Raw genomic sequence first — 23,291 nt, forward strand, 5'->3', positions numbered from 1 at the left:
AGGCACAGGTTATACATCATTGTCACAGCCTGGTGGGGCTACAAATGATCCCTAGGCCCAAATGGAGCCATGGTACTTCACCAGCTCCCCATCTCAGTATTGCATTATGCTCACTACAGGCCCAATCAAATAAAAGTAATGTATGGCAGTAACGCTATGGATTTTCCATCAACCTATGGCTTGTCACTTAGCTCGATGACCCAGGAGCAGGGACCTGCAGAGGTCCAAACTTGGAAAGATTAGTGCACCTATCAACTCGTGATGGAAAAGGTCACACTCTCAAGGAGCCTGCAGCTAATGTCAGGCTCAAAAGTGGTGTGTGCACACTAAGTCGCGTATACCATTTTCTATTTATCTTTCCACACTATAAATTCAGGTCAGACAGAAAGCATGTGGTAATTTCATTATCAGAACCACCAGTGCTATCAGTCCAAAACCAAAAACCATAAACCAGCGACTTTTGCAAAAAAAGAAATCATCTGACTAGCACCCAATTACATAGAATTAGATAGTCACTCTGTTGACATTTGAGCCAAACCATGACCGACATATTGACATGCTGCATCCTGTATGAATGACAAATGATTTTATGATGTGGAACAACAGTAGAGGCCTATGTATACTCCCTCCAGATAGTGACAGCTGCTGAGGCGAGGGTGAGAAAAGCCTGTTTGGCCATGATGACACGACCAACAGAGCACTGCCATATGGGACTGTTTAGCAACCTCACGAGGATGTCAGAGGCTGATGTGTTTGATATGAAGGTGTGTCCTCATAATCTCCCGCTCTACTGCTCCATGACAACATCTGAATTCCAAGGAGGCTCCCGTGTGTCTAAATTACACATTTGTCAAACTGCATGACAGGCCTGTGTTGTGTTAATAATGTCTGATCAAAGTCATAATCTTTCACTTTACATATATTCAGAAGATCCTCGTCGACATGGTTCGCACAGATGTAGTTTGATCAGAGGAATAAGCATGCATTGCAAGACTAAAAGAAAAATATAACTTCCTTCAGATTAAAAAAATATATATTTCACGAAAAGAATTCAAGTGTGCGTCACTCAAAATTTGCTAAATTTATGAATGTGTTATCACAGGAGTGGAAGATTTGATTGACAATTAAAGGTTTCTTCCACTGTAATTTTGGGCTGTTTGAGTCATAACTTGACAATCATGAGAAAAACGTTGCAACATTTGTGGTCGTCAATCAAAAACGGCCCTAGATCGCACACAGACTGTATACAAAAGATGGACATAGGCCCTGTGAAGTTGCCCATTAGTTAGTAAAGTCCCATTATGAAGGGTTTAAGATAAGTTTGACTTTTTTATGTTTTTTATAATACCACACAGACTGAAATTTCAGATCAAGTGAACAACTTGTCCAGATGTATACTGCCACCTGGTCAGATTCCACTTCCTTGATTCCCAGCATACCAAATATGAAACACTTTCTGCACAACACACAGTGGCTCAAAAGCACTAGCAGTACTTGAATAGCCAACTCTGTTCAAAGTCTAACTCCTCAGAGCAAAATGATAGCTGATGAGCTTATCCTGGATAATCCTCCTTTATTACTCTAATAATGATATATTATAACATGAACTTCATGTTTTATTCAGTAAAACATGAAGTTGCAACTTGAAGTCTTTTTGTAACCAGACGAGTCACCCTCTTCCTCATTTAAAACGTAATTTTAAGGCCCCCCACCACCACCAGCAGCTAGGGTTTAGGGTACAGATGACCACTGTATCAAACTGGTCAAGACTGATAATCACCTAGAGAAATGATGCTGCAATTTTTAATGTATTATAATGTAATGTAATGTTAGATTATTGTGCCATAGCTTATATTTTCATATTCCTACCTGCAGGATAATGAAGCTGCAGGCTTAAAGCACTTACATGTTGCCAGGAAGTCTCTAGGTCTGTGTGACTGACATCTAAGGCTACGTTCACACTGCAGCCTGAAGCAACCCAAATCAGATTTTTTTTTTTGCCCTTATGCAACCTGTATCTGATCTTTTCATGACAATCTGAACAACACAGATCCGATTACAAATGCGACCCAGGACACTTGGATATGTGGTCCTAAATCCGATACGTATCCGATCTTTTCAAATGTGACCTGTGTCCGTACGGCTAGGTTGCATTCATCCAACCTGTACGCCATTGACACCCGACAAACATCATGATTCTGCGTCCTGCTCCATGTTTACTTTCGCAAACACTAAGCATGCGGGACACTTTTAGGTTGTTTGCAGTTCACACAGGAGATCACATACAAGTCGCATATATTTGGAAATCTGAACGACCATGCAGAAAAAAAAAATCGGATTTCACAAAAAAATCGGAATTGAGCATTAAGGCCTGCAGTGTGAACGTAGCCCAAGTTGAGTGAACATGAATTATGGGAGGAAAGAAACAAAAGATTACAGCTTCTGGAGTGGAGCACACCATAACCAGTTTATGTATCACTGGTTCTGGTATTGTATGCTCAGTAAGTAATCAGTAGCATAGTACAAACTGCTATGACAGATTTGTACTTAGTCCGAGCCATCTTGACAACCACATTGAAGTAATTTTGCATTGCCGACACTTTAACTTCATGGAGACAAATGCAGCCCTTGATACTGGAAGCACATTACCAAGCACCCTCCTACCCAATTGATATAAAATGGAGACAAAGTGTCACAAGTAACCATAATCCTGACTCAGAAAAACCTGTATTACATTTGAAGTCATATCTTGGCCTCCATAACTAGTTATTTATATTTATACCAAAGCATTTTAAACTGGTGTTAATAAGAGGTCACAAGAAGTGCTGTGCACGAGATATTAACTGCCAAATAGAAAGGGCTTATTATGCGAACTAATCAGAAGAGCCTGAGTCCTATTTCATGGTTTCTTTTTGGAGGTGGGAAACAATCAGAAGGATCAAAGGAGCTTGTGGGCTGACAAATATGTAGGACTGTTTGTCTAACTGTCCCATTCCAGCATGATCGCTAAGTGTGAAGTACCCAAAATGGGAAACGTTGGGTGTAATCTTGAGGATATTAAGTTATTTTTATTAAAAGATTAAATCAAAAGACCATTTCATCCAGTGCATCTCAGATATCCACGATACAGGGTTATTGTGTTTAAGAGACTTGTTTCAATTCTACTCATTGGTCTGTCTAATCAATTAACTATCTGTGCCCTTCAGCACTGTACAAGTCTGCAGTTTACAGATCACAAGACTGGATGTGGGGATCTCACAATCACTGGCCTGTGACAGTCCAGGGAAGTTTCCAATGCAAAGTGGCTGAGGGGTTATTCAATTCAGTGCGGTGCAATGCAAAGCACTGTTTATGCTACTGCACCAACAATAGTGAAATCCCATTTACACCAATCTATTGCAAACAAGTGGGACAGGCAAATGAACCTGCTTTGCTTACGCGTAAATGACGGAGACGTCCTGAGGCAGGGTCAAAGGCCTGAGACAGGGTCAAAGTCCTGATACAAGATTGGACTGAATTCACTTGCATGACTCAAGTCAGGAAATGAGAAGCAAAGCCTTTGAAAAAGCCTTAGTCAGTGGGTGTATCAGAGGCAATAGCCAGCGGCTCACCGCCTGCCGCTGTGCCGGGCTGAGGTATTGTCGTGCCAGGTTGAGAATTTCAGCGGTTTGCTATCAGAACTGTTTGCTACTACCACAATTAGCAAGCAGGCGTGGCTATTAGCACCAGCAGGCGGTCAAGCGTTCATCCGATAGCCCAGGGATCCTCAAATCCAGGCCTCAAGGTCCGGTGTCCTGCACCTTTTAGATGTGTCTCTACTTCAACACACCTGAGTCAAATATAGAAGTCATTAGCAGGACTCTGGAGAACTTGACTGCATCCTGAGGAGGTAATTCAGCCATTTGATTCAGGTGTGTTGGATCAGGGACACATCTAAAAGCTGCAGGACACCGGACCTCAAGGCCTGGATTTGAGGATCCCTGCATTAGCCGATGGGCGCGCCCCCCCAGCCCCCTGTGAATTTTTTCTGATAAGAACCCTGAACAGTTAACAATTTTGCCTTTTCAACTTCATTTCAATATTTAAGATCCAATAAAATGTAACCAGTAGCTCAGTCCAGGTCCCGAGAGTTCACACTGCCTGTCCATAAAACAGTTTCGGGAAGTTGGGATCCCAACAACGTGCCATTTATTTTTTTTGGTTTTACTATAATTTGCCTTCTGCTGTTCATACAAGTTACAAGCAAATGAAGAAAAATCTGAATGAGTAATAAACTTAGTTTCAGTATTATTTCAAATTTACATGTATGAATAAGCAGATGTCAATACATTTCTTTAAAGCATTAGAACCTTATGTTCGGAGGTCGATTCCTGTAAATCGCTCATAAGTTCTTTTTATATTTTTGTCTCTTCAAAAAGAGGCCTGCAGACATTTCCGTGACAATCCAAATCTTTTTTTTTTTCCCTCAAGGTTTGGACTTGATCTGCTGAACTGTTAACCGTGCCAAATCACTTCTAAAATACATTTTAAGATCTATAAAAAGAGACAGGCAACTGTGCATAATGACCTTAGCTGCAGCTCCAACAGCCAGTTTAACAGCTTTTATTGTGCATTTTGTATGACAGTATATAGAAAAATTAGACCACTTGCTCTTTCCAAGCTTGTTATTGAGCAATAGTTGACTGAGTGTGGATACAGCATACAGTTGCTTTGAGGCAGCAATGCATGCAGCTCTTTGCAGAGTTTTTAGTCTTTTCCTGATAACAAGATGGTCCTGTGTGATAGACGCAACAGTTAAGTGGCTGTGAGACCAAAGTTCTTTATGAAACTATCTTTGCATTCTTGCCAAGTCAATTCACAGCACAAGTCAGGCCTGTGGACTGCTCACAATGTGCTTTTATTCCCCTGATTACTTCCACTTGACATTTTTCACTGAAAAATGAAGTAGTTTTCAAAGTTTCTGTCCAAACAGCAGGCAAATCAATGGAGAGCAATGTGCGCTGCAGAGGGATCGCGGTGAGCTGGCCCAGTGTGGCTGATCGTAGTTAACTCTAGCAATTTCTGCTAGTTGTTCCCAGGCGTGCAAAGTCTGGTGCTTCTTTCCATGACGTCAGCCGGCAACAGCACAGGGCTGGCATGAGGCTACAGGCCTGCCTGTTTCACACAGGGGCACACCTCTCTCTCTCGATGCATGCTTTTCTTTCCGTCTTTCACCACACACACACACACACACACACACACACACTAGACGATATCTTCGTCTGAGGGACACAAGCACGCTGCACATGCAAACAGAATTCCTCAACAGCCATAACCAGGACATGCTTTTTACACACACACACACATACCATAAAAATTTTCTGTTGAGTAAGAACACTCATCAAAACTGTGAGAACTGGAACTCTCGAATGTTCAAAACTAGTTTCAGCTTCGAAGCCAGTTGATGTCCATTTTAATTGCCTGAAACTTTTTAGAGTTTTGGTTTAATTTTTATCATCAACTAACCCTGCCTCATATTTTAGATACCTGAAGTGTTCCTAAGCTCAGTATATATTCCATGGTCGTTCTTTTATTCTGTTTATCAAAAACATGACATTGTAGTAACGGTGCCTTATTTAAATTTACGGTACAATAATTCGCAGAGAAGTCCAGTGTGCCAGCTCAAATTTGGGTATAAAAACGTGAATTCAGTTTACTTTTTGCCTAATAAATAATGTAACAGATTTAGCAACTTTTTTTTCCCCAAAAGGCAACTAGTGACAAATTTTTGTGACCTTTTTTTTCCCAAAAGGCGACTAGCAACAAATTTAGCGAGTTTTTTCCAAAAAGAGACTAGCAACAAATTTAGCGACTTTTTCCAAAAAGCAACTAGCAAGAGATTTAGCAACTTTTTTTTAAAAAAGTGACTAGCAACAAATTTTGCAACTTTTTTTTCCCCCAAAAGGCAACTAGCGACAAATTTAGTGACCTTTTTTTTCCCAAAAGGCGACTAGCAACAAATCTAGCAAGTTTTTTCCAAAAAGAGACTAGCAACAAATTTTGCAACTTTTTTTTTCCCCCAAAAGGCAACTAGCGACAAATTTAGCGATTTTTTTTTTCCAAAAGGCAACTAGCGACAAATTTAGTTTTTTTTTTCCAAAAAGAGACTAGCGACAAATTTAGCGACTTTTTTCCAAAAAGCGACTAACAGATTTAGCAACTTTTTTTTCAAAAAGTAACTAGCAACAAATTTAACAACTTTTTTTCCCCAAAAGGCAACTAGCGACAAATTTAGTGACCTTTTTTTTCCCAAAAGGCGACTAGCAACAAATTTAGCGAGTTTTTTCCAAAAAGAGACTAGCGACAAATTTAGCGACTTTTTTCCAAAAAGCAACTAGCAACAGATTTAGCAACTTTTTTTTCAAAAAGTGACTAGCAACAAATTTTGCAACTTTTTTTCCCCCCCAAAAGGCGACTAGCGACAAATTTAGCGAGTTTTTTCCAAAAAGAGACTAGCAACAGATTTAGCAACTTTTTTTTCAAAAAGTGACTAGCGACAAATTTAGCGACTTTTTCCGGTGACGTCGACGACTTTTGGAATGTTTTGAAAACCTGAAATCCTCCACTGTCACCATGTTTTGTGTACATACAGCCTTTGTACTGCGTCCGTTCGTACGCTGTGGCATTGCCTGAACCCCAAAAGTCCCTGGCTGCAAGCAAGAGGGCGCCACCATTGGTTTGTACCGTAAGTCACGTGACCTTAATAGCAGAAGTGAGTCTTTTTCTGAGCGGGTGTGCACTGCTGTCATACGTCAGCATATATGTCTATGGATTTCCTGAGCGGGCTAATATAATGTTGACTGAAGGATGGAATTTTTTTTTTTCCCCATTCAGTTTGTTTACATGCTTTGTTATTTGCACAGAGTACTAGATCTACAGGGGTACACACAGGAGGAAGTACTTTCTAGTGAAGTAGACGTTACCAGACTGGCGTTTTAAAGAATAAATCAGCCTTTTGCTATTTTGCTCTGTATCTTTTCTATTTACATTTTAATAGCACAGCTGTGAGTCTTTTTTTTATAGAGGAAAAAGGCATTAATTTATTTGAGCTGCATTATTCTTTAAATATGCCAATAGTTTATTTTTGAGCAAGTTCTCATATATATCTACAGCTGAATGTTAATAAATGTGTCCATGTGATATTTGGGAAATGTAGCTATGACTCACAAGTGCCTTTTTGTTTATACCCTTTGTGAAGAAAAATGGGGCCAACAGCTAGATAGGTAGGACATGCCCGGAACACCTCACCTGTTAAGCACCCAACTGGTAACTTTCGCTGTGGAGCTCTACTCTGAGCCCCTCTCAAATGGCTGCACTCCTCATCCTATCTCTAAGGGACAGGCCAGCCACCGTTCGGAAGCTCATTTCCACTGTTTGTAACTGCAAACTCATTTTTTCAGTCACTACTCAAAATCATGACCACCAGTAAATTGAGGGCGTTGCTCTGACGCTCACCTCTCTCTTAAAGAGGGAAGAGAAACCCAACGTGTGAAATGATGACTTTGACTTTTGTCTTCAGTACTAGATTAGACAATCTTGAATTGGGACAATTGCTTTATTAAAGCAATCAGAATAATTAAGGTCTCAGTCACACAGACACGGGTTGCAAAGGAAAAATGTGTATAACTATTCTTTTGGTTATTACTCCTGCATCACATTCAATCTGTTTAATGGGAATTTCAGTGTATAGGAGTAGTCTACAACTGTTATCATTGCACTGCTGATACACTGCAATAAGATATATACTGTATCTATGAAGCATTTTGCAAAGTATAGTATAGCTGATGATTGTTTCCATGGCCCCATGTCCTTGTAAAAGTTTCTGCATATGCAACAGGCTGTATTCCTGTTTGAATGATGACAGCAAAGTGTGTGCATGTGTCTTGTACACATGTGTGTACATATGGCTGTGTGCCTTCAAGGTGAGTCTGGAATATTTTCTGCAGCTAGCAATGGGTGAGTGCTTTGTAGGAATGGTAAATATGATGTGTGTGTTTTTCCTTACACATGTTTGATGTATCATTTATTGACTCAGTTTTAACTAACCGCTTTTAGGGCTACTCCCATCCACTGTTTCTCTTTCCACACACACAAAGTTGAGGGGAAAAAAATACAGCTGATGAGCTGGGTTGCATTCTATGCTTAAATGTGTGCAAATGTAAGCAAAAGAGCCAACCAGCATATTAAAAAGCTTAGTCAAACAGGCATCCATTTTACAGCACATTTGATGCTACCTTAGCAAGAGAGGCGAGTTTTCTCTGTGACTGTTTGTCCACCTCTCTGCAGTAAAGAGTTTCTGTATTTATATTTAGGACACAAAAGCACACTTCCCTAGAAAAATATTACACTATGCCACTTTCCACTGTGGAAACTTGCAGGCTGTTTTAGGGAATTTCAGTGTACACGTATGTGTTTTCCAAGCTGAGGATGACTTTCAGAAGTATCTCCTCTGCTGTAGGTACTGCATTTCATTAATAAAAACATTGATGGTTTAAACTTGGAGAAAATAACTACCCCTATTTCTCAAAGCGAGTCAGTCCCCATATGCTCCATGTTTACAGTCTGGCACAAAAACTAGGATTTGTCTTTTATAACTTATTTCCTCACTTGTTTAATTTGTATCAAAGCTATCCATTATTTTAGGCCGGCTCTCTTTTAGCTCTCCTCAGCTAGTCTGTGAACTGGATCTTTTGCCTGTGTTTGTGGTGTCAGTGTCTTTTGGAGCAAATACAATTACGAGGCCAAATTTTTATTTATTTTTTTAAAGTGTATTGCTATGTGGTTAACTTTACTAACAGGCCATCCAAAAAAAGCTCTGCTCCAGTTTTTTGGTGAATTATATTCTAGTATTTTAATGTATGTATGCTACAAAAAACAGCAGGCATCTGTGTCAATACGATGGTCTATGGGTGCAACTTGCTAACAGCTTACACACAGTAGAGTAAAAATAGCAGAGCAACCTACTTGCAACCAGGAAGGAAAAAAAATCTTTTAAAAAAAAGCGATCAGTGATTGCATTGAATTTTTTTTCCATATTCAGCAAGCAGTTGCAGCAAAAAACTTGTTGTCCAGAGGTTGAGTATGCAACAGCCTCAACCTCTGGGTGACCACTTTTGATCAACAGACAGTTACATAGGTCACCTGGTGGGAGGCAACCTGTCTCCAGACAATTGCAATTCAACTCAGGCTGACTGAAATCACTTATAGGTTGGTGAAAGTTTGCAAATAATCGCCATCTTATAAATGCAGACAGATTGGCAACATGTGGCAATCACTCTGAGTGAGTCTGCACTGATGAGTGACACCTGTCTGCAACGCGTGTCTTTGCAATAGGGGAGGGGCTGTATTCCAGTTATAGTCCAATTTAAAAGCAATGGTGCTAAGCACCTGTCATCTTGCAGTTCAATAGCTGTCCTGCACAAAATATGCCTGTTTGTAGAAGAATTTCTCTTTCAAATCTAAGAGGTCCTGCCTGGACTCTTAATTTCTGTGTACACACGCGGGAGCAGATTTCCAATTTCTGCACATTTATCACAGTTTATGGTCCCATTATCACAAAGAGAATCAATCTCATAGACTGACCCCATCTCATTGCCATCTTGACACACCAAAGTCGCTTTGAAGACTGCCACTGGCTGGGCCTGGTCCCTGTCTTCGAAACAACCATTTCAAAGGCAACAAAACTGCAAGTTCACTGCACAGCTTATTAGCATTAACTCCACCTTTGTCTAAATGTTTGGATTCTAACTCCAAATAACCCAAATAGTAATAAAAAATATTTAAGATGTGCATCTTCAAACAAATGGGTGGAGTCAAAGTGGTTATGTACTATACGGTCTCTGGCCTTCACCAAGTTCCTGTTAAGTCATCTATTATGCATATGGTGTAGACAAACAAGATAATGCAACGTCCTGGAATAGAGATCCTCCCTATCAGTGTGAAGCACTCTAGGAGTTTGAGGTAGACGCCTTACTTTGATGGCACTGTTCAGCACACCTATATCCTCTGGTAAGCACTGACACTGCTTTATAACTATCTAAAGTCTCAAAGAGCTGGAGACATTTTAATTCCACATATTCCAAAGTCATCATCACAGTGTAATGATGACAGCCATCTACCAAAGCAGGATTGTGGTGTCATGACTGGAAAAATGAACACCTGGGTCACACGCAATGTAGGTGACTGGAAAACTTCTCTTACTGATGAGAAAATCACCTACAGTAACCTCATATCACCTTCTGCTCAATAGAAAAAAACAAAACTTTTTCTCACCTATACAATCACAGCTTGGTATGTTTCTGTGGTGTACTGATTGTTGACATGTACACTGGCAAGGCAGGATCCTCTACGGTACTACATCAGACTACAGATATTCGTGGCTCTAATGCCGCTGTGGCTGAAACACAAATCAATATGGGGCATTTAGAAAGCAGTGTTGAGTAACACTATAAGAATTGCTCAATTCCGGCCATCCCTGCTGATAAATACAGAGATTGTTCAATTTCTCTGTATCATCTTCTTTACTTTCTTCCTAGAAATGATTAAGGGTGTTTTTCATTATTTGTCTTCTTTAGTTTCTATCTGACTCTCCTTTTGTCTGTACATTTATCAACTGTCATCACATTAGACTTTGAATGCTTTGCACCAGGGTTTCTCAAGTGACAGTGGAAAAAAAAAAAAAAAGTAAAAATCTTCTCACTTCAAGAGCAAGCACATATAATATATAGTTTTCAATATTTCAAAAGACATCACAGCCTTTAACTTTCAGGCTTCTGAGGGGGCATTTCTCTCGGGAATGTTTTCTCTGATACATGAGGGCAGGTCTGCTGGAAGGCTCACCATCACATGTCGTACTGCACTACAAATGAGAGAACATCCTGTCGCCTGATTCTTAAACAGACCTTTGAGGAGTCCCAGTGATCTGTGAGCCATAGCCAAGGGGTAAAATTATTTGATAATTGTTCCCCATCCCATTCCTTACATCATATAATTGTTCCCATCAGCAGAAAACTTGTACTGTGTCCTTCCCAAGTTATCTTTGGTCCAACAGAAACTGATATATTTGTAGCACATCTCTTCAATCTGTCAGGAAACCATTCACTTCTTGCGAGGTGCAACGATCCGATCCTTCTATTGCATTCAGTTTTAGCAACATTTAAGAAATCTATTCCAACATTCAGTATGTAGGAGAACCCACTCTGGTGTCATTTTTTTAGACTTACTTGTATAAATCATACATGGCGCCTTACTCAGATTAGCTTGCTTCCACACTTGGTAATCTGAATATTTTACAAGAACTGGATCCCATAATTTGTGTCGCTCACTCTAAGATGAAAACTGCTTGTTTGAGTCATAAGTCAGGAAGGTTTATAGCCCTGCATGAGCATATATGCAGCACTTTAATAAAAATATCTTGCAAACAGTATCTGCATATTGTCTTTAGGTTGTTTGCTTTTTTTTAATACATGACAAGTTTACACAGTAATTGCAGTAACAGCAAAACTACATGTGTCCCTCTGTCTACTCTCTGCTCTCTTTCAGACAGCAGTTAAGAGGTCTAGCTGCCTCATTTCCCTTAACCCAGTGGAAAGAGTTGTGGTTAGTCAGGGGTTCCTATGTAGATGAAAAGGTACGATATGAAACATGACTGAGCTCAAGCATTTGCCTTTTGAAAGAAAAAAAAAAAAAAAAAAAGGAATGCAATTAGAGAGTGAAAATAACGTCAAGAGCCTAAACTTAGCTTAACCTTTTAAGATAATAATATTTAAAAAAAGACTTAAAGGTTTCATTGACGCTTTGGATCAAAACTAAATTGTCTTAAGTTAGAGCAGAGCTCGAGTTCAACATGGCTTCATTTGACTTGATCTACAGCTTCAGCTTAAAAGAAAAATCCCAGACTATCCTCAAGGTTTGTGCTCACCGTCACATGAGAACACTTGAAGCTATAGAAACACATGTGACACCAACAGCGCATCGACTGTTCCGCTACACTATAATTCACTTTGTGTTTTTAGAAGGAAAAAAAAAAAGACCTTTTTGTCAAATACTCTATGTTCATGAGTTTAACTCATTATTGTTGTTAAGGAGGGTTCAGTAAACATAAAGTGGCCATGTGGACCATCATGAAACCTGCAGATAGGCTCACAGTGTATCCAACAACAGCCAATATTTAAGCCCAAATTACGCACCCATTACTTGTTGGATTAAATGCATCACACACTTGATTTCTCTTACCTGATAAAACTCTGTCAGCCATGTTTCCTGGAGACGTTCAGGCTGGAAAGAGAAGGAAAAAAAGACAAGCAGTTAGCAACATAACTAATAATAATTTAACCATTATGTTCAAGTTGGTATATTTTCATGTGTTTGTGCACCAGATGAGAAGAGCCATTCCCTTTAGCATCTTCATAAAGCTTCATTAAGCTTCTTGTCAAACCTTTTCATTGTCTTCTTCACCATTTAAACAGAAAATAGCACCAGTTGTAGATTCTATCAGGGGAGTTTTAATAAACTCAATGTGCTCTTTTGAGGATGTTTTCAAAGACTGCTTGTGACCAGAAACACTGCACTAACCACAAGAGACTATATCTGTAGTACAAAACCAGCAAGGTGAGAACTCTTGCAGAGAAATGACTGAAATGCAAATGTAAAATACCTACTTTTACCTTATTTTCACAGTGACAGATCCATTTATTTTATACTTTATATCTGTAGTGCTTCTCAACCAAGAAAGAAATGGTTACATAATAAAATTCAATGATGCAAGCAAAAGCCTACTAAACTCAATAGGTGGATTCATAATAACTGGATTTGTATTAACTAATATCCAGTCAAACCCTGACTCTTTCTCCATATGGACTATGAGACAAATATTAGAACAAATTAAACTTGCAGGTACTGTTGGATCAGTGCAAAAAACTCTGCTAACCTCTGATGTCTTCCATGTAAACTAATACACAGGCATTTAAAGTTCCCCAACAACACACTGGCACATGTGTAAAAAATATAGTGCGTGCACTGACAGGACCCTGCTTTAATCCAATTACAATATCTTTCCTTCAGGGTCAAAAATCCTGAGAGATCATCTCCCTGCTTCTTCTCCTCACCTCCATTTGCTCTGCCTCTGTCAGTTCTCACTTTCTTCCACTTTAAAAGGCTATTCCCAGACCTGGACTTCATTTGGTTTGTGAGGTGGAAACAGAAACAGGGCCCTGGGCAGTCTACCATTTATGGAGAGATCTCCCTATGTCGATAACTAGGTCTGATGAACGGCTGTGTGTGTGTGTGTGTGTGTGTGTGTGTGTGTGTGTGTGTGTGTGTGTGTGTGTGTGTGTGTGTGTGTGTGTGTGTGTGTTAGGGAGTCTGTCCTAACAAGACTAGTCTATAATAAGAATACACAAGGGATCTGCTGGCTCTGTTGGTATCTGTAACAAAGCCCTGATATATAAAAGAAGTAGGTGATGTGAGCTTGGACGGCATGAGGGCACGGAAAGAGTTTTATATCTGAATAACTGAAGTCATGTGTACATGCTGTTACTAGGGAAAAACAATGCAGCTTCTCTTACCAAATACTAACCTTTTTAATGATAAACATCATGAAACAGCCATATCAACTTCCCAAAATAGCAGCACAATGACATGGTTTTGTTTTAGGTAATAGTTCAACAAAAAGGCTTCAGAAGACCTTCAGCTTAGCTTAGCTTACCATTAAGACTAGCTAGCCTCTAATACTGTGTGTTTAATCTATATTAAAAACGGCTGTGTGAAAGAGTCAATTTGTGGGTTTATAGGTAAATATTTCCAGCCCAATAGTTTATCCCCGCCCATCCAGTAATTGATAAACAATATTTTCAGCTCACATGAGCAGTAACCTCAGTGTAACTCTGACTGTTGCCTGCCAAGAGGCTGTCACAGCATGTCACTGCCCAGAAAACCACAAATTAAATACCTCTGTAGAAACAGGAGGGCAGAGGTACTGACAGCACATAGCTAAACCTAGTCTAGCTATTCAGAGACATTGTATGAGACAAAACGCAACACTCAAAGAATCCTGATTAGAAATCGAAAGGAGACTTCTGCAACAGCAAAGATGATGGTAGAAGACTAACTTCTGGGTTTAACTCTTGATTCCACACAAAAACTTTCCCAGGGACCACTGAGGTTAAATTTCATTCAGATAATCCTTCAAAATAAAGGGCTTAAAGGGCTTGAAGATGGCTGCCAAGTTGGCAGGTTTCAAGCTAAGCTAGACTAAAACGCAGTTTAAGTCTACACTTAACACAGCTGTCATAAATTCACTGCCACTCATCTGAGGCCTCAGTCACATAGGCTTAGAGATCTGTCAGTGTCCCCCTGGCAGCCTCTGGTCATTAGAGACCATATTACCCGACCAGTTAGCTGTCGCTGGGTAAAATTAGTCGCAAAGAAGGTGCTGGACTTCCAGTTGCTGTAGTCTCTGGCAGATTGCCGAGTTTTGCCTTCAAAGTAAAAGGTATACAACTCCAGGCGACTGGAGTAATCTGCTAACAACCAAAGCAATCACAAGAAAGTTTTTGGTGCAACACTTTATAACTCTTAGTGACCAATTTCACCTAGAGATTCACAGCAACCTCCAGGGAATACTCATTTTTCCCTAGCAACCAGCGGTTGCCAGTCAGTCACCAGCCGGTCTCTAGACCTGTGTGACTGAGTCCTAACTCAGACAAGCAAAACAAATAACATAATACAAGGAAATAATTTTTTGTTTTATTTATGAATTCCTGAATATTTAAGCAAGAAATGGCACACCTGCACTCTCCATACATATACCATCAACATACCAACTGATTAATTACTGGGTCAAAAGCTTATCCCTCATGTGTTGACGTTTCCAAGGGCACATAAATGTCTCAGAACCTACTAAGCGTGTGTGTATGTGCATCATCATCCCGGCCTCAGCCAGATGAGACAGAGCATAGGTCTATATAAGGACATGAGCAGTGGACCTTGTCATTAGTCACATGGATGAAGGAAGAGAAAAAAAGAGAGCAATACAGAGACATGCACACAGAGGAACAGAAAGGTTAGAACGACAAAGTTGCCAGCTTACCATCCTAATAATGTAAGAATTAAAACCTGTTTCTCAAGTTCAGATCTTAATGCCCTGAAGTGCAGGATCTCAGTGACAGCATCATCCAGTAACATGACAGCTCTTGACGAATCACGCTGATATTTTTGGCTCTTTCCATTGGTTGTTTCTCACAGGACCCCTGTTAGCTGCACTCGCTGCAATTTCAAAGGTTTCCTGTGTTCGCACTCATATCACACACAGTCAGTAACAAAGAGAGCGCAACGGCTGTGAATTTAATCTCTCAAAAAAATCTTTCTGAGAGAGGACTTTGCGTGTAGGGGTCACCATGGTAGTAAGGCGGTAAAAAACACAGAGCTGCCTGTTTTACAAACAAGTTTGAAAGTATCTTATTTGGGGAATATGTGTCCTAGATCAACCAGCAACAGCAGCTTGGTCATGGAGATATCCATCCAGAGCTTTTCTAGAGCACTCTGATGTTCCGTGGAGATGTGAGATGGTTCTGGGGAACAGATGTCTGCCTTGCAAGGACAGCTCAGAGGAGGGCCAGTGGTTCCTCAGGGGCCTGAGCCCCGGAGAGAAAGTGGGCTAATAGCAAAAGGAAAGGGAGGACAAACCAAGTCTATATCTGTAGCTTTGGCACTTTGCCGCCCACCCTCTTCTTATCAGAAGTTAATTTGCAGTTAATTAGAACATGGGGCCATACAGGCAAGAGGTAAAAATAAACCCACGCCGTCCCCAGCCTCTCCTCCATGTACACCTACTCTTCCTCCACTGGCGCTTTCACTAGCTTAGTTCTCTCCACCTCCTCTGTATTCTTTGCCCATGCCTCTGTTTTTTCAGTCGATGGCCTACTTTTCCGACAGCGTGGGGAACTAAGAGACTCTGCTTGGGTTTTAAGTGGAAATCATCCAGGCCATCGCAAAAGATAGATCTTAAGTTTTACACTGTTGGCAAATCTTTCAGTAATAACGGAGCAAAGAAACATTAGCTTTTGCACATTAGACGGTGACAAAAGGTTGAGTTAAATTTCCCCATTGCGGGACTAATAAAGGTATTCATTCAAATCTATTTCACTTCATCACTTGAGCTGTGTGTGCACTACAGTGGTACAGAGAAAAAAACTGAAAAGGGACTTTCAGTATGATCATGTATACCCTCATTTTCCTTTTCAGTTTGATATGAGAGTAAATTCTAAAAACTTCAGCCCCATCAGTTCTTCTTTGAAGTAGGACACCATCACAGTACATCCTTTAGGCACTGGCCGTAGGCTGAGTATCTTGTGACAAGATATTTGCAGATTGCAAATAACCAATCTTTGAATTGAACAAATACCATGCAAAGCACTCCAGCCGGCCATCCTGAGAGGAAATGTAGTGCGACACTGAAATTTGAAAAGTGAAAAGTGGAATGACAAGATAAACTATTACAAATCACGAAATACTTTCTTCGCACACAAGTAGTTACTTCTGTTTTGAATTTGACTGGAACTATGAATGCTCTGACTAATCGGCAATAGCAGTGACATTTATAAATCATTCAAAGTGATGCGTCTTTTTAACTCACACGTCAAGCGATTTAAGTGCACGTAAAATCTGACTTCTCTCTCACAGCGATGCTGAAAAGCTAGGGCCAAGCTGCCGATGGACCTCACCCTAAATGGTTGAAGCAGACAGCTGACCTTCATGAACCTCAAAGTTCTTCTGGAGGTTTCTTCATGTTTTGGATTCTTTTTTTCTTTACTGCCTTTACTATCCAGTGTGAAGTGAATCAGTGCTGTAGAACTGACACTGAATAAAACAGGATATTGTAATCAAAAGATACATTTGAACTGCACAAGCAAGACAAAAGCAAAAGTATCAGCATGACTAGACCCCACCAAGATGTTTTTTTGGTGAGTGTGTGCTTCCAGTGAACTGATGCTGACCTATCTCAAAAAAGTGAGGCTGCACCCAAAAAAAAATAAAATAAATAAAATGCTTGTATTTCTCTACCCGAGACACCAAACTGTATCCTTTTACAGCAATTCAAGAGTGGTAAAGTGTGGTGATCTCTACTCACAGGAAGTGGTTCATCAGAAGGGAGGCCAACTCTAGATTATGCTGACAACTGTTACAATATGCTAGTAGGAATGTCATCAGCATGTAATATATACAATTATTGCAGCCACACCTCTCCTCCTTTGGTATGTCTGCATTTGTTAAAAACAGTAATGTGAAGCTCTGCTGTTGTAGCAGAGGTCACAACCTTCAGTCTTCCAGACTCAGGGGTTATAACCTGAAGCGCGCACACACACACACACACACACACACACACACACACACACACACACACACACACACACACACACACACACACACCGCTCTTTCCCCCGCAGCTCCTCGCCGATGCATTCTTTGGCTAACATTACCCGAAAGCCTCTGTACAAAAGCAGGCTGTTTAAACTGCAACTATTAAGGAAATTACGTCAAGGCTGGTCCAGTTAGACCCCCCCGTGGTGATCTGCTAGGAACACATGGCCACCACATGAGTTTCCTCCTTTACAGCCCACTCCTTACACTCCCAAATAATCCCTGTGATGTTTTTCTCTTGGTTTCATTTTCAGTCGCAGTGTTATTATTTTCATTAGGGCCTGCAGAATACGAACTTTGGCCATCCTCCTGTCTCGGCTGGCTGTTATTCTGCTTCATCCATCTCAACAGTTGCCATTCCCAACAGGCTCTCACTTTCTATGACCAGACTGCCATGGGGTAAGAAAACAACACTTTAAAAAAAAAAAGAAAGAACCAGCTCCACGCTGCATCTTGCAACCTCTGTAATTGAAAAGAAGAGAGTAAAGATGAGAAGTCTTTAAAAAAGCAGCGGTTGCCTGGTTACACCTGGGACTAATACCAGACACATACAGGTCGACCAAAGGAAAAAAGCTACATGAGGTACAACTTATAAACCAAGGAACAGTGTGGCACTTTGTCTGTAACACACATACACATCATTTGAACACACGGACTGTGCGTCAAAACCGATTCTCTTCATTTTCCCTGAATGAGAGCGGTTGTCTGTCTAAATCAGAGGTCTAACTGATCATCAGTTTGACAGCCTAGTCGCTGACAAAGCCATTACCCGTGCCACACCAAATTAATACTGTCACAGCTACAGTCTTAACGAGCTTTAAGCTCAGAAGAAATAAAAACTGCATGCATAGCTTACTTCCCCCAACTTTCTTCTGAATATCATGCTTCTATAATGCATGCACAGAGTTTCACAACATTACAGCTTCCTTAATGCTCACTCCAGAGTGCTGACACAAACAGCATCTCTGCTTCCTACCTTCAGAGCACTGAACAAATGGCACGATAAGTCATGTTATGGATGCAGCGACCCAAAGAAAAGATAAAAAAGTACACTGGCCTACATCTTTACTGCAACAAGTCGAGCCCCTTTATAGATGAAACTGTCATGAACCTCTACCACGTATATGTGTCGATGCAATAACATGATTGGGTAGTATGTATTCACTATTCTTATTACTACGCGGTGGTTACTTGAGATCAAATTGGGCTTTACGTGCACTATGACCTGAACTAAGTTTGACACCCATTGCCAGAACTATTTCAAAAAAGGTAACACTATAATAAAGACAGAGCTGAGATAGAAGGGAAATAATCATGCGTGGTTATGTACCATCTAAGGAAAATTGCCAGTTTGTTTCCTCCTCCTGCTCCAAGCTCAGAGATGGAAATATGCAGGAATCTACCATGCAGGAAAGCTCGAGGCAGAGCTGCTGCTGAACTGCAACAAGGGATGTGTAGGATCTTAGAGTTTACCTCATACTACCAACTAAAACTCAGTGCCTTCATTCTTTTTTTAAGATTTTGTTCTGTCTCTTGCAGGCCCATAAACTACAAGAACTGCACCACTAAAATGCTGCTTTTACAGTGCAGATGCCCTACTGTAGCAAATAGATTCTATTATTGAAATCCACTGGTCTAAGATACATTTGCCTGCTCTGGTTTCTTATGAGCTTTTCACCATATTTTATCAACACAGCTTTTCATAAAACTGAGCCTTTCAAGAACGCCTTCAACTATCGGTGTCCAGTTTGAGTCAACAAACCATGAACAAGACATGATAAGGACAAATGGGTCCATTTTTTTTTTCAGATCATAACCACGTCATTTGCCATGCAAAATGAATGAATAAATCAGTGACATATTTTCCTACCAGGAAGACTTCAGCAAACAACCACAAATGCTCTTCAAAGAGAATCAATTCACCGCTTTGATATTGCTCAGTGCTTAACTAAAGCGGAACATGCGCAAGTTCCTAAGAACAGGATTTCATTTCCATGTATCCAACACAAATGGCCTAATTAATAACAACAGAAAGTTAAGATGTACATCAGTGGGTTAGAAGAGAGGCCTCTCACGTCAAAGGCTCGTTTGTTCCAACCCTTGTGGCGCAGCTCCTTGTGTATTGGCAGCTTGTATGCGAGTGTTGACAGGCTGCTTAAAAGGAGGTTACTGGCTTTCAGGGGAGCAGGCCGCTCACTAAAAATACCCCAGCTAGATGGAGGCCCTCGACTGATCGAGGGGATCTGAGGAAGCAGAGCAGCTGGAGAATCAGCAGGGGAATCTGCCTCGCATCCTTCAACAGTCTGCAGGCGATGTCACTCTCCCGAACAACTCTCCTTCATGGGAGCTCTGTGGAGGCCCGATGACGCAGAGGCGTGTCCCCTCAGTACTTTATGTAACACCACATCAAAGAAGCTCATTATGGAATTAATTAGAGCAAACCCACACTGAAATGTTAAATTAGACCGGAGCTGGCTCTTGAGAGATGTCTTCATCCTTTGAGAGGAGAAGGTATGGAAGTATGGTGCAGGTACAGAGGAAGGTAAATGTGTCAAACAAAGTGCCTGTTAGATCCTCAACAGCACTGCGTATCTCAATCGTATACACGATCTGAACTGTTCGATATTTTTCAACTCATACAGATACTTTATTTTGCTTCATTCTTGTTGTCAAACAAGCACAACAACATGAAGGTTCCACCCAAATTTTGTGCAGATTTAAACCACATTTACAGATAATTTGCTAAAGGCAAATCCACAATTCAGTGATGTCACACAAACATAAGAATTTAGTTCACTGTCGTAAACATCTGGATGTATCGGTTCTCCAACTGACTCACTGCAATTAAAACTCTGCAGAATAAGGCGGAGCAAAAAGAAGTGCTAATATGACATTTGACAGAAATATTTCAGTTATTTGCATCAACCACGTCTTTTGAATCTGATGCATAACTGGGTATGAAGACTAGAATGGAGAATGGGGATGCCAACAGAATAGATGCAATACACTCGGATTTCAAATTGAATACACAATGGTACCTCTTTTCTTGGTACCGTAGGCACTGCAGGCAGCGTTTGCACCGAGGCTGCAGCTCTTCCTGAACTGACAGGGACAGCAGACGCTTCAATGCTGAAGTAGAAACAGGCCGCACACAAGCACAGGAAAAACTACACATGGAAGATATTTACTGTAGTTCCAACCCAACTTCTTGATCAGAAAAGCAGTAAGAGTTTGTATGGAAGTACTCTGCGTTGTTATCCTAACACATGTGGCCAAATCAGCTCTGTTCCACAGGCAAATGTTTGCAGTGGTTAGTATGATATAAATGCTTAATCTTACATAATAACACTAACTGTATACCTCATAGTAACGTTCATAGGCTACTAAGCAACCACATTTCAGTGTCAACAAAATATGATGGTAACATTTTAAATAAATGGTCTGCCACCATGTCAGTGATTTAACATGTTTCTTTAAATAAAGGAGTTTATGTTTAAGTATCTGGAATCAGCTTTGTTATTTATTTTTTTTTAACACTTGAAATGATGATTGCAGAAACTTTTTAAAACCTTAAATTCCACGTGTACAGTTTTTAATGCCCCACTGACCTTTGGAATTACATTTAGATAATGCTTCAAAATAACTAACAGCAGCTTTTCAAGAGCTGCCACGTGGCCTTTCCCTTTGCTCTCCTAAAATCTGTAAACTTATTTAAATGATTTATCTGCACTAGATATTCGTGATGACCTGCAGAGACAGAAAAGTGTGAGTGAGAGCTTTACTCTAAAGTGTTTGAAAGTATGGTCAGTCAGACAGACAGACAGACAGACAGACAGACAGACAGACAGACAGACAGACAGACAGATAGATAGATAGATAGATAGATAGATAGATAGATAGATAGATAGATAGATAGATAGATAGATAGACAGATAGACAGATAGATAGATAGATAGATAGATAGATAGATGCTTGCGTACTTTCTTCTGAAGAAATTCCAGCCTACCTCAACTCTAAATACATAGAATCCAATATTATTTTGTGAGTGGAAAGAAAGATGAGATAATGAGCTGGAAGAGGGCTAGTAGTGACTTCTGCGACCTTAGTTAGGGACATGTAAACTGCTATTAGAGTATTGATGCAAATGTACACACATCCACCCTTTTTAGAGTGAATCAACACTGCAATCAGCTGGGATTTGTGTAGATCAAGTGTCATCAGAAAACAGGAAATTACAGCACTCAGAGCAGCCACAGCTGTGTGGTTGGAAAGCCTTTTCCCCACTGCCTCAGAGTGCCGCACACGATAACAATAGCGTTCAACAGCACACACACACACACACACACACACACACACACACACACACACACACACACACACACACACACACACACACACACCTAGACAGATGGATATAGTCTGTTCAGGGTGACAGCACACTCAGATGAAGCTGTGTAAAATCTCTGCACGCAGTACAGACCACACCTTGGGCCTTATGTAGTATAAGACACATGAGCTATTTCTTTTAATAAATGATTTAGTCCTGTGTTTTTCTTAAGGGTGACAGGATTTGTGTGGAAAATCAGGCTGAGATTTATATTGAAAGCAGATTAACAAAAAGGAAAAAAAAAAAAAAAAAATCAAGGACATTTTAATTGTTCTGAAAAAGACTTTTGCTGCAAACTCTGAAGAGGTGCTGCATTGAGCAGCAATCTGACAGCGCAATGCTATTATCTGAATACACTGAGCTCTCCCACTCACACCTCTGCCATGTGTTACTCAACCCATACAGCAAATTCCTTGCAGCAATATGATGTACGCAGCTACTGTAATCACAAACGGGAACCTTGACTGCAAGGCAATTTCCAGCGAAGACGCAAACGAAAGGAGTGTGTGACTCAGCATTTAGGTGTGTCAGTCTCACACTGACACACAGTTTGTTACTGTCACACTAAATATCAAATTATAAATTCATAGTTTGTGATTTAAATAGGAGTTTTAATGCTGATGTTTAATGCTGAAGTCTGAGTGTAAGGTAACTAAAGATTGCATGATTTAAAGTTTAAAATAAAGATACTCGAGTAGAGCCCAAGAACTAAAAGGAGCCAAAAGTGAGCACTATACGCTACTATCATAATTAATACCTTAGGTGGCTTCACAGTTAACCCGTCTTGCACACAAAAGACCCCTGGTTCGAGACCAGGAGGAGACATAAACCCAGCCCCAGGGGGTCCAAGCTAATGTACTCCTAGAGTTCCTCCCAAGCCAGGATAAATGGCAGGGTTGAGTCAGGAAGGGCATCCGGTGTTAAATATGTGGTTCCATCTTCTGTGGCAACCCCTTGGGGAAATAAGCTGAACCTCCTTTTTCAATAACAATTTTCAAGAAATGGTATATACTTCTGCTTTTACACAGCCAAAGTAAGTGTATGTGCTTGAGCGCCTGGCTTGTTCAGCACACACAAAAAAGCCTACAATAATCAGCTTGTCAATAAGCCACTTACAGTGAATTTATCTATCACACACTTGTCCCCTAACTTGAAAAGGGGAGTGCAAACAGTTTGCAGTTTTCTCTTTAACTTGGCTGTGTGTTTAGATGGGCCATTTCACAGTCTTAAAGTATCAGTCATTCAAATGAATATATAGATATTCATACTGCAACATTACAGATATATGCACAGTATTTTCTCTCAAACACGTTAAGCTAAGGGGAATTTTCAGCATATGTTAAATCTGTTTCATTCACCATGTAACAATCCAGCACAACACTGTCAACACTACGCTCTCATTAAATGAGACAAAAGCAGCAACACTGTATAGCGCTCCTAATTGTTG

The 23,291-nt window shown here is 40.4% G+C and overlaps 1 protein-coding gene across 2 annotated transcripts in view; it reads right to left on the minus strand.

The window, feature by feature from the left end:
• The window catches only part of inpp5a (inositol polyphosphate-5-phosphatase A), a 147,567-nt gene that overhangs the window by 92,574 nt on the left and 31,702 nt on the right, over nt 1-23,291 (minus strand). For both annotated transcript variants that reach the window (XM_030748132.1, XM_030748133.1), the window contains exon 2: nt 12,274-12,315. In XM_030748132.1, the coding sequence (XP_030603992.1) occupies nt 12,274-12,315 (42 nt within the window). The remainder of the gene's footprint in view (nt 1-12,273; nt 12,316-23,291) is intronic.

Source organism: Archocentrus centrarchus, chromosome 15 (assembly GCF_007364275.1).
Source record: "Archocentrus centrarchus isolate MPI-CPG fArcCen1 chromosome 15, fArcCen1, whole genome shotgun sequence".
NCBI classification, from domain to species: domain Eukaryota; kingdom Metazoa; phylum Chordata; class Actinopteri; order Cichliformes; family Cichlidae; genus Archocentrus; species Archocentrus centrarchus.